The sequence below is a fragment of the Schistocerca piceifrons genome, chromosome 2 (genome assembly GCF_021461385.2).
Source record: "Schistocerca piceifrons isolate TAMUIC-IGC-003096 chromosome 2, iqSchPice1.1, whole genome shotgun sequence".
Taxonomy (NCBI): Eukaryota; Metazoa; Arthropoda; class Insecta; order Orthoptera; family Acrididae; genus Schistocerca; species Schistocerca piceifrons.
Window position 1 is genome coordinate 416,616,986 of NC_060139.1, and position 15,884 is coordinate 416,632,869.

Below are 15,884 nucleotides of genomic sequence, written 5' to 3' on the forward strand. Positions count from 1 at the left end.
GGTCAACTAGCCTTAAACGGTAAATAAATGAAAGAAACCAATAAAAACTATTTTTGCAATACGTATTTATTCAAACACTGACAAACTTTACACAGACTTTCAATTATTACACAATGTCTATACTCAATAAACACGTTTCTGTCCACAACGAAGATACGAATATTACTCCCAATGAACGCATACACAGATGTGACAAAATCCCTCCAGCGCGCAAACAACCAATAACAACGAAGGCAAATTACCAAAAAAGGAAAATCCTCAATTAATACCAAAGTCTCCTCCGACGCTACTAACACGATCACGGCAGGCTGCGACGTCTCATGTCGCGTGGCTTTTCTCCACTGCAAGCTGCGACCGACCACTTAGATTCCTCTCAATAACTGCCGTTCAATCTGAACTACTCGCGATAATAATATCTCAGACTCAGAGTTTGTGTATGCACACCACAAAAGAATCATTGGCCACCTTTGCAAAGGAGTATTAACGTCCAACTTCAAGTACGTCTCCCTACATGCTTTCTTTCAGTATCTATGTGCATACAATGACCGCCCGTCTACACATGTCTCTAAGTCCACAATTCAGCGCTTTTTCTGTTTAAAGCAAGTCCATTGATGCAGTCATTATCACCTATCTTAATGCTCTAATCAGAGTTTATATGAGCGGATAGCAGCAATAACAACTTGTATATTTAAAGAAACTCGATTTCCTAGTCACATCGATAATCAGTTACCTCGTTCTTATACGAAATCAGACGTTACAAACAAACTAGCACTTACAAGACAATAACATTTGAGAGTACTTCCTAATACAATGAGCTTGTATCGAATCTCTATCTGCTCTTGGTCATTTTTATGACATGTGTAGTAAATTTCCTGAGAGACCTATAGAAATTCAGAACGATAAGATTAAAATGCTGTCTCGCGAGACTAATTAGGCAATCCAGACAACTTACTACATACCTGAATATACTATGTAGAAACATGAGGTACCAGACGGCCTATTGACACTTGAGGAAATGCGACTATTACACGACCCACGGTATAACAAACTGAAAATGTTTCCAACAAGTCCAACTAAAACGTGCGTGGATACCTTCAATACATGGAAGAGATAAAGTGGTAATGGCAATGTTCTTTCTAGCGAGAAATCATCAAAATAATTATAATCGCGTGGCTCTAACAATCTCGACAAGACGTACATCTTGGAAGCATCTGAATCAGGTGTGATGCAAAAATCACTCGCAAGGAACCTGCCAATGTGGAGCAGGTTGGTATCCATAAAACATTGTTTTCGAATCCTGTTCGCTCATTGCAGATGCCTCGTGCGATCGTCTAGTTTTTCCACCTCAATTAAATTTGACTCGAGAAGATAATTGTAAGCTATATACACCTACACGAATAGTGACCTCAATCTCATGACCCATAGCTAACGGATTTTCTCATGTTCTTTAATCAAATAAATGTATAAGAACTTTTTCATTCGATTATAATATTTCGAGGAAGATCTCTTTGGCTTTAGCAAAGATAAAAACACCACAGAGACAGTTTCGGTAGATAATGGAACATTCACAGGATTTGTCGACGTAGAAAAAGCGTTCGACAATGTAAAATGGTGCACGATGTTCGAAATTCTGTCAAAAATAGCGATAAGCTACATGGAAAGACGGGTAATATACAGTATGTATAAGAAACGGGAGGGAAAAATAAAACTGGAAGACCAAGAACGAAGTGCTCAGATTAAAAAGAGTATAATATAGGGATAAAGTCTTTCGCCTCACCTATTCAGTCTACACATCGAAGAAGCAATGATGGAAATAAAAGAAGTTTCAGAAGTTTATTTAAAATTCACAGTGAATGGATATCAATGTTATTCGGTGATTACACAACTATCCCGAGTGAAACAGACGAGGAATTACATGATCTGCTGAATAGAATGAATATTATAATGGGTACTGAATATAGATTAACAGTAAATCGAAGAAAGACGAAAGCTATGAGGAGTAGCAGAAACGAGAATAGAGAGAAATCATCAGAATTTGGGATCACGAGGTAGACGAAGTTAACGAATTCTGCTACCTAGGCAACATAATAACTCATAACAGACGGAGCAAGTAGGAAATAAAAACCTGTCTAGCACTGGCAAAAAGGGCATTCCTGGCCAAGAGAAGTCAATAATATCAAACATAAGTGTTAATTAGGGGGAAAATTCTGAGAATGTACTTTCGGAGCACAGCATTTTACGATAGTGAGATATGAACTGTGGGAAATCCGGAACAAAAGAGACTCGAAATTTTTGAGATGTAGTGCTGCAGAATAATACTGAAAATGAGGTGGACTGATGAAGTAAGAAATGAGGAGGTTCTCCTCAGAATCGGCGTGGAAAGGAATATATGGAAGACGCTGACAAGGACATGGGACAGGACGATGGTCTACCTCTTAAGGTATCAATAAATAACTGCCAAGGTACGAGAGGGAGCTGCTGAAGGTAAAAACTGCAGAGACAGACAGAGATTGGAATACATTCACCAAGTAAATGAGGACGCAGGTCGCAACTACTGTCAGGCAAAAAGTCTGACGCAGGAGAGAAATTTGTGGCGGGCCGCGTAACACCAGTCAGAAGGCTGATAACTCGGAAAGAAAAGTAGTTTGTAAGATGCAATTACAGACTGAGACGAATATTTATATGTAAATCTTGTTGGTCAGACAACAAGATATAACATAGGGAAATTATGCTGTAACCAACATCATTATACAATAGAAACACTTCTACAGTTACAGTAGCCGGCCGCGGTGGTCTAGCGGTTCTAGGCGCGCAGTCCGGAACCGCGCGACTGCTACGGTCGCAGGTTCGAATCCTGCCTCGGGCATGGATGTGTGTGATGTCCTTAGGTTAGTTATGTTTAAGTAGTTCTAAGTTCTAGGGGACTGATGACCACAGTAGTAAGTCCCATAGTACTCAGAGCCATTTGAACAGTTACAGTAATTACTGGCCATGAGACATGAATACACGTTATATCGTCACATCCTCCTATCCTGGTAAAAACTGAAGTCAACGAAAAAAAACTAAGTACAAGGCACTGACTCGTGAAATTCTAGATTTTTTATCACAAGCCGAAATCAGTGACACTTCGTAATAACGTGAGCAGCTTCTCTGTGTTACACTTTACATACGTCTTAGTAGTGCGACATCCACAAGATATGTTTTCGAGCCATTACCTGTAGTCAAGCGTTGCTGATACAGTCTCACATCCGTATATGCAGGACAGACGACGAATTCAGCAGTCCAACACAGCGGAGCGATGTCATAGAGGCAATGGTGGTGAGAAGCATAGCTGGTACTGATCCATTTGAGGTGACTAACCAAACATGAGTGACTTCCACCTGTTCTGAGATTTCGGTAGTTCCCGAACAACCTGCTCATCTACATCTACACACGTACCACGCAAGCCACCGTACGGTGCACGCTGGAGGACACCACTATTAGCTGTTTCCTATCCTGTTCCAGTTTCAAATAGAGCGGGTAACAAACGACTGGCTATGGGCTTCCGTACGAGTCCTAATTTCTCTCATCTTATCTTCGCTGTCTTTAGGCGAAATGTGTGATGGCGGCAGTAGAATAGATCTGCATTATGCCTCAAATGCAAGTTCTCTAAACTTTCTCAATAAAGCCTCACGAAAAGCGAGTCGTCTCCTTACCAGGGATTTCCCGTTTCAGTTCACGAAGCATCTCCCAAATACTTGCTTCGATCCTAGCGATAGCCGGCCGGTGTGGCCGTGCGGTTGTAGGCGCTTTAGTGTGGAACCGCCTGACCGGTACGGTCGCAGGTTCGAATCCGGTCTCGGGCATGGATGTGTGTGATGTCCTTAGGTTAATTAGGTTTAAGTAGTTCTAAGTTCTAGGGGACTGATGACCTCAGATGTTAAGTCTCATAGTGCTCAGAGCCATTTGAACCATTTTTGAACCTAGCGATAACAAATCTAGTAGCAGGCCTCTGAATTTCTTCGATGACTTCCTTTATTACAACATGATGGGAATCCCAAACAAATCGAGCACTACGCAAGTGTGAGTCACACTAGGGTCCTATATGCTGGTTTCAGCACTGAAGATACTGTACGAACTGATTTTGAGTTTGACATGCAAATGCATCTAACGGCAGCTGTCCAGGTAATTAAGATAACGAGTACATGTATACCTCAAATTCGGAGTATATATTAACCTGTACTGAGATCAGATGATGGTAACTCTGTTTACCGAAACCGGTCATCCTAAATAAGAGTTTTACTAGCGCGTCTTTCTTCAAGCTGAATATTTACAGATGCCCCTATAACTCAATATGAGCAAGTTAATTTTCTGTCAAGTTGATAGAACTTTATTCTGAATTCGCTGAACGCTTCATGTATAGTCCTCCTTATGTACATTTCCAGTCAGAAAATGCTTTGAATGAAAGCCCTGCACCTTATATTGAGGAGTGATTTTAGTGCGAAATACCACAGTGATATTGATACGGTGGAGGTAGTTAATGAAATAGCTGCTTTCAGTTTCCATGTGAAAAAGAAGATGAAGAGCACCGGTAAGACTTGTCGTTTTGGTATATTGAAGTTAATTTCCTCATATGAATTTAAGAGAGGCTTATCAAAAAAGTGAAATGGATTTAACGATATTCGACAGTGTCAGTCCCGCAGCTTCTTTTGATCGCAGTTTCATGGTCATAACAGACTACCCAAGGTCAAGTATGGGTGGAAACACCGTCCAATTTAGATAAGTTGTCGATTGAAATACACGGATCCTAAATGTGACTTAAATATCATAATCAACGAGTTTTCTTTGCTCAAAACAAGGAAATGCAAAGCAGACGTTTAATAAATTTACAGTTCTTCGAACAGGACGCCTTCTGTACTCTTAAGAATAACCCTATTTCTTTAGTATCTAATAATTAAGTACCATTTATAATTTATAAGGTGCAAATATAATCTGTTCTTTATGATAAATGATATTAAAACCGTTGTACGTTAGTTGCCACAAACGATAAGATGTATGTTCTGTTTAACTTCCAATTTTTTGGAAAGGTTATACAATTTGTAACCTACTGCAGTGACTCGTCTCATTTGTAGTGTGGAAAATTTGGACCACACACAGGAAGAACTGCTGCAGTGTACTACCGAAGGCAAATATGCGAGGAGACGAAAACAAATGACACTTTTGTTTAATGACAATAATTTCACTGAAGCTACCGCAATTTACGTTGATCCTGTGGACCTTACAAAATGCAGGACATGCTTCCTTATAGGGTGGGAGATTACCATAGATGGCAGTGCATGCTCTGCACATGCTCCGATATTTTCCACAAGGATGGTAAGGAATTCTTGTAGTAAGGCGTTCCATCTCCCACCAGCACGATCGACAACTTATGGATGTCTTTGGCATATGTGGACGTGCTACCATACGTCACCGGAATGCATTCCACACGTGCTCGATAAGTTTTAAGTCGGGGAAACGGGCATACCATTCCATTCGCTGAAAAACATCTCTTTGTAAGAGCTCCGCTACCACCGCAGTTCGACATGTTCGTGCATTGTCACCAATAAAAGTGAAGTCAGGGCCGAATGCGCCTTTGAAAAGGTGAGGGAGTGCAGTGGTGGAATAACATAGGACGGTAAGTGTACCGTGTTCAAGTATTTCGATGTCAGTACCAACATGGAAAATTATGCCTCTCCACATCGCAACACCTGGACCGCCAAAACGATCATGTACAACAATTTTCCTGGATGCGTTACGCGTTTCCACCTCTCATTTATGACTTTACGTCTAGGATTGGCGAACATCTCAGCTGAAAAAAAGACTACAGAAATGTACATTGACGAGGGTCGGGGTGACTGTGTAGGCCACAGCATTGGCAGTTCTGATTGGGACGGCACCGAATGGTTCAAATGGCTCTGAGCACTGTGGAACTTAACTTCTGAGGTCATCAGTCCCCTAGAACTTAAAACTAAACCTAACTAAACTAAGGACATTACACTCAACCATGCGCGAGGCAGGATTCGAACCTGCGACTGTAGCGGTCGCGTGGTTCCAGACTGTAGCGCCTAGAACCGCACGGCCATACCGACCGGGTCCGCAGCTCGTGGTCATGCGGTAGCGTTCTCGCTTCCCGCGCCCGGGTTCTCGGGTTCGATTCGCGGCGGGGTCAGGGATTTTATCTGCCTCGTGATGACTGGGTGTTGTGTGATGTCGTTAGGTTAGTTAGGTTTAAGTAGTTCTAAGTTCTAGGGGACTGATGACCACAGATGTTAAGTCCCATAGTGCTCAGAACCATTTGAACCATTTGAACCACACCGGCCGGCAGGACGGTACCGGTCTATCGTAAGGTGCAATACTAGCCTAAAGGTGGTCGTCATAGTTATACTATCTGGGTGTATGGAGTACGTCCAGTTAACGACTATGGTAATACTCTCCAATCTGCTAACGGAGAGATGTGGATCATCTTTCCCTTCGATCATCCCACTACCGTATAGCTGTTCCTATATTCACAGGAACAGTCTGAGTTTTTTCCTTATATTAATAAACGGTTTTGATACACATTCTATTCACACTTCCTAGAACGTATTTCGTCATGTAACTTTAATTGCTTCAAATATTTCATCCTAACGCCCAGTTTAGGGTTTTACCAGAAATAGTTTTAACAGACGTTATCAATTAAGGCTGTCATAAATGTGCTGTATTTGCGTAGCCGTCAGGCTGTACACGAAGGACAAGGTGGCCTACAGTTCGGCGCAGAAGGTGTGCGAAGCGGACGGCGGCGCGCTGGCGGTGCCGGACACGTGGCGACGGGCGGAAGCCATGATCAGACTCATACCCGCAGCGGCGGGACACGTGTACGTCGGGCTCACCGATCTGCAGTCGGAAGGCAGCTTCATCACCAACGACAACAGTAAGTGATCGCGTCTGGGAAGCATCATTTTGATCTTTTGGCTGCATTTAGACTTACAAAGCAAGTGTCGTTACATTTTGAAGTCTCCATACCCTCCATCTCCTACCTAAAATATTAATAATCATTGTAAACTGCATTATATATTGACTTATGAGTTTGAAATTCTTATTTTCGAATACAGACAAATATATTTTTCTTCCTTCATATTCGGTCACATGTTGTTTATATATCCTCTAATTCAGTTACCGACCCAGCAGCTTCCTTTACAATAAGAATATTTCTAACACTGCTATAAAACTTTTTTTTCTTCCGTGTTTCGTAAGATTACTGAATTCTCGCCAGACAGAAAGGCGGCTCATTTAAAGTAAATCGTCTTGTACATTCCCGATTTTTCTAACGTGAAAAATCTGTGCTGTAGATCAATAATTTATGAAACTTGATTCATCTCAGTTCATACGTACATACCCAACATGAGTATGGTTCTTAGATTTTGATTGCTGATTCATTCATTCAAAGGACTCTTGTTGTAAAATTCGAATTTTCATTACCAGTGACACCTCGGATTGCGTTCCATCTACTGTTGTATTATAAGATGTCTTATAAGTGCCCAAATGGAGAGATAGTATTTCACGACCACGAGCCAGGCGATTAAAAAGTCTTCCACGTGTATTACGTCATTTACATAAAAGCATTAAAGTTCCAGTATGATAGAAATGCTATTTTCTATATAATATTACGGAATGATGCTTCCATATCGTCGAACTGTTCCGTCTCGTTCCTGCGGTTTCCGTTTTTCCCATCGGGTGATACGTGCTTAGTGAATATAGCGTCAGGCGCCAAGAGAGCGTGTGTTGTAGAGCTATTTGCATCAGGCTGTTACCACGGTACAACGGCACTTACTGATCATATTTTAGAGAAAGGGACCACGCTGTTCAACGTTCCGTGGACATTATTGTCATTACGGCCGGAGCACAAGCTCGGATCGGGCAAAGTTGGCGAAGAAAACTGGCTGTGTCCTTTGTAAGGAACTAGCCAGACATTTGCTTAGATCAAGTTAGGAAAATCACAGAAAATTTAAATCTGGATGGTCGAACGGAAGTCTTAACCCCAGTCTTCACGAATAAGAGTCAAGTGTTCACTGCACCAACTCGCCTGCAAGAAATTTACCAAAGACCATTTCCATTAGACATTAGTGTTCACACATTACTACCGCAGACAGTAAGGAGGAAATAGCGGAACAATAGACAGTGAACTACAAAAATGGTAGGCCGCATGAACAAATTTCTTATGCAGGCCAAAATTCCAGGAACTGCTGTTTCCAAAATCTCGAGGTAATGATGGAAACAAAATCCCTAACGCTTCTAACTGCTACAAGCTGTAACCTCGAGGGCAAAGATGAGCCTCCGAGTGTGCTTCACAAATTCAACAGCATTCTAAAGAGGTTGGTTTTCATGACAAATCTGTACGTAGTAATGGGTTTTCGTTAACGCCACAGTAAACAGATGCGATGAGAGAATCTGACACACATATAATATTCTCACCACCAGGCGCTACTTCAGTAAAACTTCTCAGGATATGTGAACTCTTCATCATATTGTTATAGAAACCAAGGTTTTAGCGGCCGCTGCAGGTAGCCTTCGCCAGAGTGGTGGGTTGAGGCACTTATGAAGAGATCTTTAAATGATGGCAGAATAATTCCTCATAAAAACTGAGAACGGGACCACGCTGTTCAACGTTCCGTGGACATTATTGTCATTGCGGCCGGAGCACAAGCTCGGATCGGGCGAAGTCGGCGAAGAAAACTGGCTGTGTCCTTTGTAAGGAACCAATCAGACATTCGCTTTGATCAAGTTAGAAAAATCAACTTGACCACACTCTCGTAAGACATTTACTGAAGATTATATCGGTTGCGGAAGTTTACGCTTCCACATGTCAAGCAGCATGTCCTCCATGTAGTGTGCTCCAAACGATTTCACAGTTTACTGTTAACGCCTTCTTCATATAGCAATTATAACTTTGTAAGGATAGTAATTCAGTATACGTAAAGGGAGATGAAAATGTAATAGTTATGGAGGCCTGGAATGCGATTGTAGGGGAAGGAGTACAGGACAGGGTTACGGATGAATATGGGTATCGTACTATGAATGTGCGAGGAACAAGACTAATTGAGTTCTGAAATAAACTACAGCTGCTAACAGCGATTACTCTGGTCAGGAATCACAAGAGGTAGAACTATACTCGGAGAAGGCCGGGAGACACGAGATGATTTCAATTAGACAACATCATGTTCGGACAGAGATTCCGAAATCAGGAACACCTACAGACTGATAAAGGTAAAGGCATCAGAGAGGCAGTTCTGACGTTGCGGCTAATAATGGAAGCAAGACTAAAGAAAAATCAAGACGCTTTCATAGTATTTATCGACTAGGAAAAGCGTTCGACAATGCCAATGGTGCGAGGTATACTAAATTCTGAGTAAAATAGGGGTAAGATATAGGTAGAGACGGCTGATATACAGGAGCCTAGAGGGAATAATGATAGTGGAAGACCAAAAACCAAGTGCTCGAATTAAGAAGGGTATAAGACATTGTGTTCAATGTATACATCGAAGAAACAATAATCGAAGAGAAACATAGGTTCAAGAGTGGAATTGAAATTCAAGGTGAAAGGATATCTATGATAAGATTTGCTGATGACATTATTATCTTCAGTGAAAGTAAAGTAGAATTACAGGATCTACTGAATCGAATGAAAACTCTAGCGATTGCAGAATATGGATTACGAGTAAATCAAAGTAAGATGAAAGTATTGAGAAGAAGCAAAAATGAGAGCAGCGAGAAATTAACATCAGCATTGACGGTGACGAAGTGGATGAAGTTAACGAATTCTGCCACCTAGGCAGCAAAATAACCCAAACGGACAGAGCAAGGAAGAAGTAAAAAGCAGACTAGCACTGGCAAAAAGGGTATTGCTGGCCAAGAGAAGTCTGCTTGTATCGAACAAGATCTTAATTTAAGGAAGAAAATTCTGAGAATGTACGTTTGGAGCTCAGCATTATATGGCTGTGAAAAATAGACTGGGAAAACCGGAACAAAAGAGGTTTGAAGCATTTGAGATGTGGTGCTACAGAAGAATCTTGAAAATTAGGTGGACTGATAACGTAAGGAATAAGAAGGTTCTACTCAGAGCAGATCAATATATGAGAAACACTGACATAAAGAAGGGACGTAATGGCAGGACACCTAATAAAGCGTCATGGAATAACTTACATAGTACTAGAGCGAGCTGTAGAGAGTAAAATGTATAGAGGAAGCCAGAGATTGGAATACATCTCACAAATAATTGTGTACGTAGGTTGCAAGTCCTGCTCTGATATTAAGAGGATGGCACAGTAGAGGAATTCGTAGCGGACAGCATCAAACCACTCAAAAGACATGAAAACAAAAAGCCGACCATCAACGTAAAATCAGATATACTACAGTTCACTCAGGGGCTTAACCAACAGATCTCCCGCATACCACTCTAGGGGGTAGGTGGCACACAGAAAGTACCTCCGACATATACTTTAAATATCCTTCTGTCTACATATTTAGAGCCTGCTGCCACTGGAGGGCTTAGAATTGTATCGCGTAATGTCAAGGTGTGGAGCGGAGCTATATCGGTCCGTGAGAAACCGCTTGCCGGTTTCGAATTTGAAGAGTTCGTCCACACATGGGGCATCCTCTTCTTCAGCATGACAATGCCAGACAACACACGAGTGCTACGACATCAGCAAAGATCCGACGCCTTGAGTTCGCTATCATTCATCGTCCTACATACAGTCCCGAATAATCCCCATCCGATTTTCATCTGTTCCCAGAACTTAAAGAACCCTCCCGAGAACTTCACTTTGATATCGATGAAGCGGTGCAAGCAGAGGTGAGGTTGTGTCTCTAAAAGTCAAACATTCCACAGGGACGACATGAACAAACTGGTCTCTGGCTGGGAGAAATATGTTCGTCGTCTGGGTGACGATGGAGAGAAATAAATATGCAGACAAGTAAAATAAAGATGCAGAATATTAATTAATTTGTTTCATATAAAATGTTTTAAGTGGTTTTACATAAAAAATTCGGATGAAGACGTAGAATCAGAATCAGCAAGGAATACATGCCAAGTATTTGTAGAAAAAACTTCTAATTTCGTTGTGGCTGCTTAGCTATATGATATCTGTCGAGAGCTACCAGTTATCGAGCGTTAGTTACGTTGATTATCTTAAACAGTTTGAATTACAACCACCACAATTCTGTAGCTCTGCAACTAATTTACACAGTGTTCCATCTCTGAGTGTCTTTAAAACTTTTAAAATGTCGAATACCGCACGTCTACAATTTTAAAGTGTGTAATAAAATTATTTAACTCTGTGGCTAAATACCTAAAATGTTAGAAAATGATAGGCAAATGGTATACACCATTGAAAAATTTCATAGCCTATTAGTCGATGACATAATGTCCAAATTACTTGTAGAACAGTATAATTTTGGCACGTACGTGGTGATTTTACTAGGGAATATCTTTTATTACCACTTTAGAACTCATCTTAAGGAAGCTTTTAACGTCTGACAAATCTTCACTTACGTTCACAGTGTAGTGGTTCCTCTTCATCCGACGGGAATGATCAATTAGTAAATCTTCCTGTAACGATACTTTACTGCATCTAAATATGATAGCGTCGTAAAGTGTCCCTCACGTGAAGTTACCACGTTCTATAAACCACAAGCGTAAATTCTAGCAGTTAGCGCTGAGTGTTTTCCTTTTTTTTCTAGTTTTGGCCTGCTGTATCATTGTCCCCAATGGAATTCATCTTGTCAGGTCGTGGTTTCTAGCATGCAATTTTCATCACTGCAGTTCACTGCGGCTTTTGCGATTGTTACTGCATCATTACAATTATGTTCCGAGTCCTTAAATACATGGGATGCTATCTTATTTAGTGTTCCAAGGTACGTCAGGAAAATTTCACCAATGTAATACAGTCAGTACTAGGTGAGAGCCAGTCAAAAGAAACAAACCGCTGTAATGTTCGCGGAGTCTGATCATAATACCTATTCACCACAAATATTAAACATTAATTCATGGTCTATTAATTTTAAACTAATGTTTCCTGGGGCAAAGTTATACAGTAAGCCACTTCCATAAACGTATGATACTTGTTCATGTCAAGCAGGCTAATCGATGATTTACTAAAGTTAGTCATAAACTGTGTTTCCCACCTGTCTGCACATGACCCTCTTTCGTGATACTTTGGGAATTTCCGGTGATATTCATAGCAGAGATCTAATTATTTTGTTAATTTTTGCTGGTTAATTTGTAATAATTGAAATTGTTGTTATGAAGACATCAATTTGCGTAGAAGCTTAAGCATTGATAGATGGGTTTTAACTTTTCAAACATTAAATAATAATACTGGATGTAACGAATATTGGCAGTTCTTCCATTGGTCTGCCGTTGCCCAAGCACAAAGGTAGCCAGCCGTCAAAGCTTTCTCAAGCTCCGCGCCCATGTCGCGTGACCATTGTCACTTGTGGAGTGGGCGATTCGCTTCTAAAGGCAGCGAACACAGTTCTGTACGATACGACAAATTGTAACCGACACAGTTGCATAAACGCCAAAACAGTTCTGCATTATATTAAAACATGACGAATGGCTCACCTGGAACACGCTTAATGATAATCAACGGTTCAGTTTTGACATGAATTCGATCGAAATCTTTATATTAACCGATATGCTATTTTGCAGAGGACGAGCAATCTTATTTCATTACATTGCATTAATAATTGTTCCACAGATTACGAATACGACAGTGCGTAATGATGTGGAACATGTCAGTTTAACATAAGTTTTCTTCAGACGATATACCTTGTTTCACAGTTACTATTTCATATCTAAAAGTTAATATATTGAGCAGAAGGAGTTATCATTCAGATATCCCTTCAGGCTGTTTTAAAATTGTGGTTGACTATATGTCAGACTTTTAATGATATTTGGCAAATGAGCAAAGATTTTTGTGATAGGATAAGTCAGCCACTTCTGTGCGAAAGTCAGCTGTAACACAGGATAGAGGAGATCACCTTTTCTACTTGCTACTGTTTTTGAATTAGGATGGATTATTAGTTATGAATTTCATAAGTGAATACTGTGAATATCCCGAGTTCCTAAAGTAAATGTCTGCAAGGTCATCTTGGGTGGGCTCCAGCTATTATTCTCATTACACGCTTTTGTGCAATGAATATTTTTCTCTTAATGCTGAATTGCCCCAAAATATGATGCCATATGAAAGCAGTGAATGAAAATAGGTATAGTAGGCTAATTAATTGGTACGTCTATCACCAAAATTTGCTGTAACTCTAACAACATGTGCATATTACGTGAAGTACGTAAGCACATATAAAATGAGGATGGTTTCCTCTTAACATGAATGAATATGCATAACTGCAGATCGTAATAAGGTATTACCTGTGAGTAGTACGACAGCCGAAACCGCGATCGCCAGTAAATAAATTTAAGAATAGTCCAGGTGGGAGATGCTGAAACTTTTAAAATTAGTGAAGCAACTTTCTTAATATCGAGTATGTAGACGCTGTTATTAGAACCCAGGACTGGCAGCAGGAGGTGCAGAGAGCAATTCCGTGTCCAGTCATACATAATTAGGTTCTGAAATACGACTAAAGGTCATCTCCAACTGTCTTCCCCATTTTTGTCAGTAGCAGGTATGAACTCAGACAAGGCTTCTCAGGTTGATGCAGCTCATGAATTTTTAACACACCTACCTCACACACACGTCAAAGAAATTCGTTACGGCAATAATTTTGTAATAGGATAAAACTATGTACTTCACTTTGTTTCGCTTCCATGATCGTCTAAGGCTTTTGAGTACAAGTAATATTGATAAATTCACTGTCACAGTTTACATTTATTTACATTCCATGCAGCAGACAAAGTACGCTATTGTCAACAAACTAAGATCGCTCCCAGGTTTGGTAAGGTGCTAACGATACACAGGGTATGTAGACCTAATATCACATCAATAGTGTGCTTCCGGATGTTCTAGTAGTAGTAGTAGTAGTAGTAGTAGTAGTAGTAGTACTAGTAGTCGTAACTCTATTTATCCGTAGATATCTATTACAACGATATCGGATGTGCATTGGTATTACAATTTAAGAACAACAAAAATAAATTACAGGGTGGTTATAATTTTACTTTGACTACTTGAGATGGCCACCATGAAAAACGAGGGATCATAGGACAACGAAATTTGTGGAAACATTTACAAGAACATGCCTAGGAGAAACAACGGATAACTTAGTGAAAGAAATACATTTTAATTTCCATATGAGAACGTACCACTTGTTAATTGCGTACCATATTTACTCCGAGGTTCCAAACGTTGCTTAAAACTGCTCTACTGTGGACCGAAGTATTTCAGGTAGGATGTTGGCTACCTCCTTTTGCAATGCTCATCTTCAACCTCCAGCGTGTTTTAGTGTCCTGTTGATAAATCTTGTTCTTCGGGGAGCCGGGAGGAAACTGAAGAAACGACTTCGTCTTCGTAACCAGCAAAATGCAAACACATGGTCTCTCATAAGTATGCACACCCAAGAAAAGCTCACAAACCTTCATTCGACCTGTTTTTCCTCATCCAACGTACAGCCACGATCTCGCACCTTCCGACTTCCATCTGTTTAACCCAAGGAAGGATGCACTTCACGTGGATGACTGGGAAGTTACTGATGCGGTTAGCACACTACACTCGCAATCAGGATGACGATGGTTTGGATCGCGGCAGGCCATCCTGATTTAGGTTTTCTTCGATTTCCCTAAACTGTTTAAGCCAAATGTCAGGATGGATCATTTGAGAGGGCTTGACCGATTTCCTTACCCATCCTTCGATAATAGGAGCTTCTTCTTTGCCTCCAATGAGCTCGTTGTCTAGGAGACGTTAAACACTATTCTCCCTCCGCCCTCCTCCAAGGTAACTGATGCAGCAAGAAGTCAGCTCCGACGTAGAGTAGTAGGGCGGTACCATGCAAGCATACAGGCCCTGCCAGCAAGGTGGCGTAAGCCCGTCGCATGGAACGGAGATTGTCTTGAGAAACGGGGGAATAATGCGGTGTCTTGGAATCCTGCCGGCTTTCAGAAAAAAAGCGTTGCATTACTTACTGAACGCCAGTAATAAATACTTGGAACCAGGCGGCCAAAAGTATCGCAGATCATAAGTCGACATACAAGCAAACTGGGAGGTATTAGAAAACGTGCTCCAGAAACAGCATTTGAGGCATAACGTTAGAAATGGCACTTTGGTGGTAGAAGTGCTTAGACTTCGCTAGCTAGTTTTTCAGTGGAAGTAAAATAGGAAAACATTTGTAAAATGTAGTAGCAAATTTAAAGACATTGGTTGTGAAAAGTATGCAAACAAGAAAATATTATAGAGGACAAGAACAAAACGACGACACAGCCGTTGGTTTGTTTTTTCTCCGCAGCTAGGTACCTGTCGGACATGGAATTCGACGCGTGGGAGGCGGGCCAGCCGGACAATGGCGACGGCTACGGCTATGAGGACTGCCTGGCGCTGCACCCCAACGGCACGCTCTTCGACGTCGCGTGCCACCTGCCGCTCGCCTTCCTCTGCGAGCTGCCGCCGCCGTGACACCACCTTACATCAAGTGTGACGAATTCCAACTACCGGAGTCGATAGTCACGTGAAATTTGCATTCCCCGAACAAATACTTGTACGTGACCCAATTCATTCTGAAAAAAATCAAATTTACAGCTGTTAGAAATGAAAAAAAACAAAAAATAACAGGCAAATAAAATCGTAATGTAATAAAATAATTTACCATGTCACCATCTGTACCATATTCTTTCCCATGAAGCTCAATGTGCGCACCATCTTTAATACAGCATTTATTTTCTGATGTTG

At 41.0% G+C, this 15,884-nt stretch overlaps 1 protein-coding gene across 1 annotated transcript in view; it reads left to right on the forward strand.

Moving 5' to 3' along the window:
- LOC124775438 (collectin-11-like) overlaps positions 1–15,677 on the forward strand; it is a 59,913-nt gene extending 44,236 nt beyond the window's left edge. Inside the window, exons 6-7 of the mRNA XM_047250271.1 lie at positions 6,728–6,928; positions 15,445–15,677. Of these exons, the coding sequence (XP_047106227.1) occupies positions 6,728–6,928; positions 15,445–15,448 (205 nt within the window). The 3' untranslated portion in view covers positions 15,449–15,677. The remainder of the gene's footprint in view (positions 1–6,727; positions 6,929–15,444) is intronic.
- The last annotated feature ends 207 nt before the right edge of the window (positions 15,678–15,884 follow it).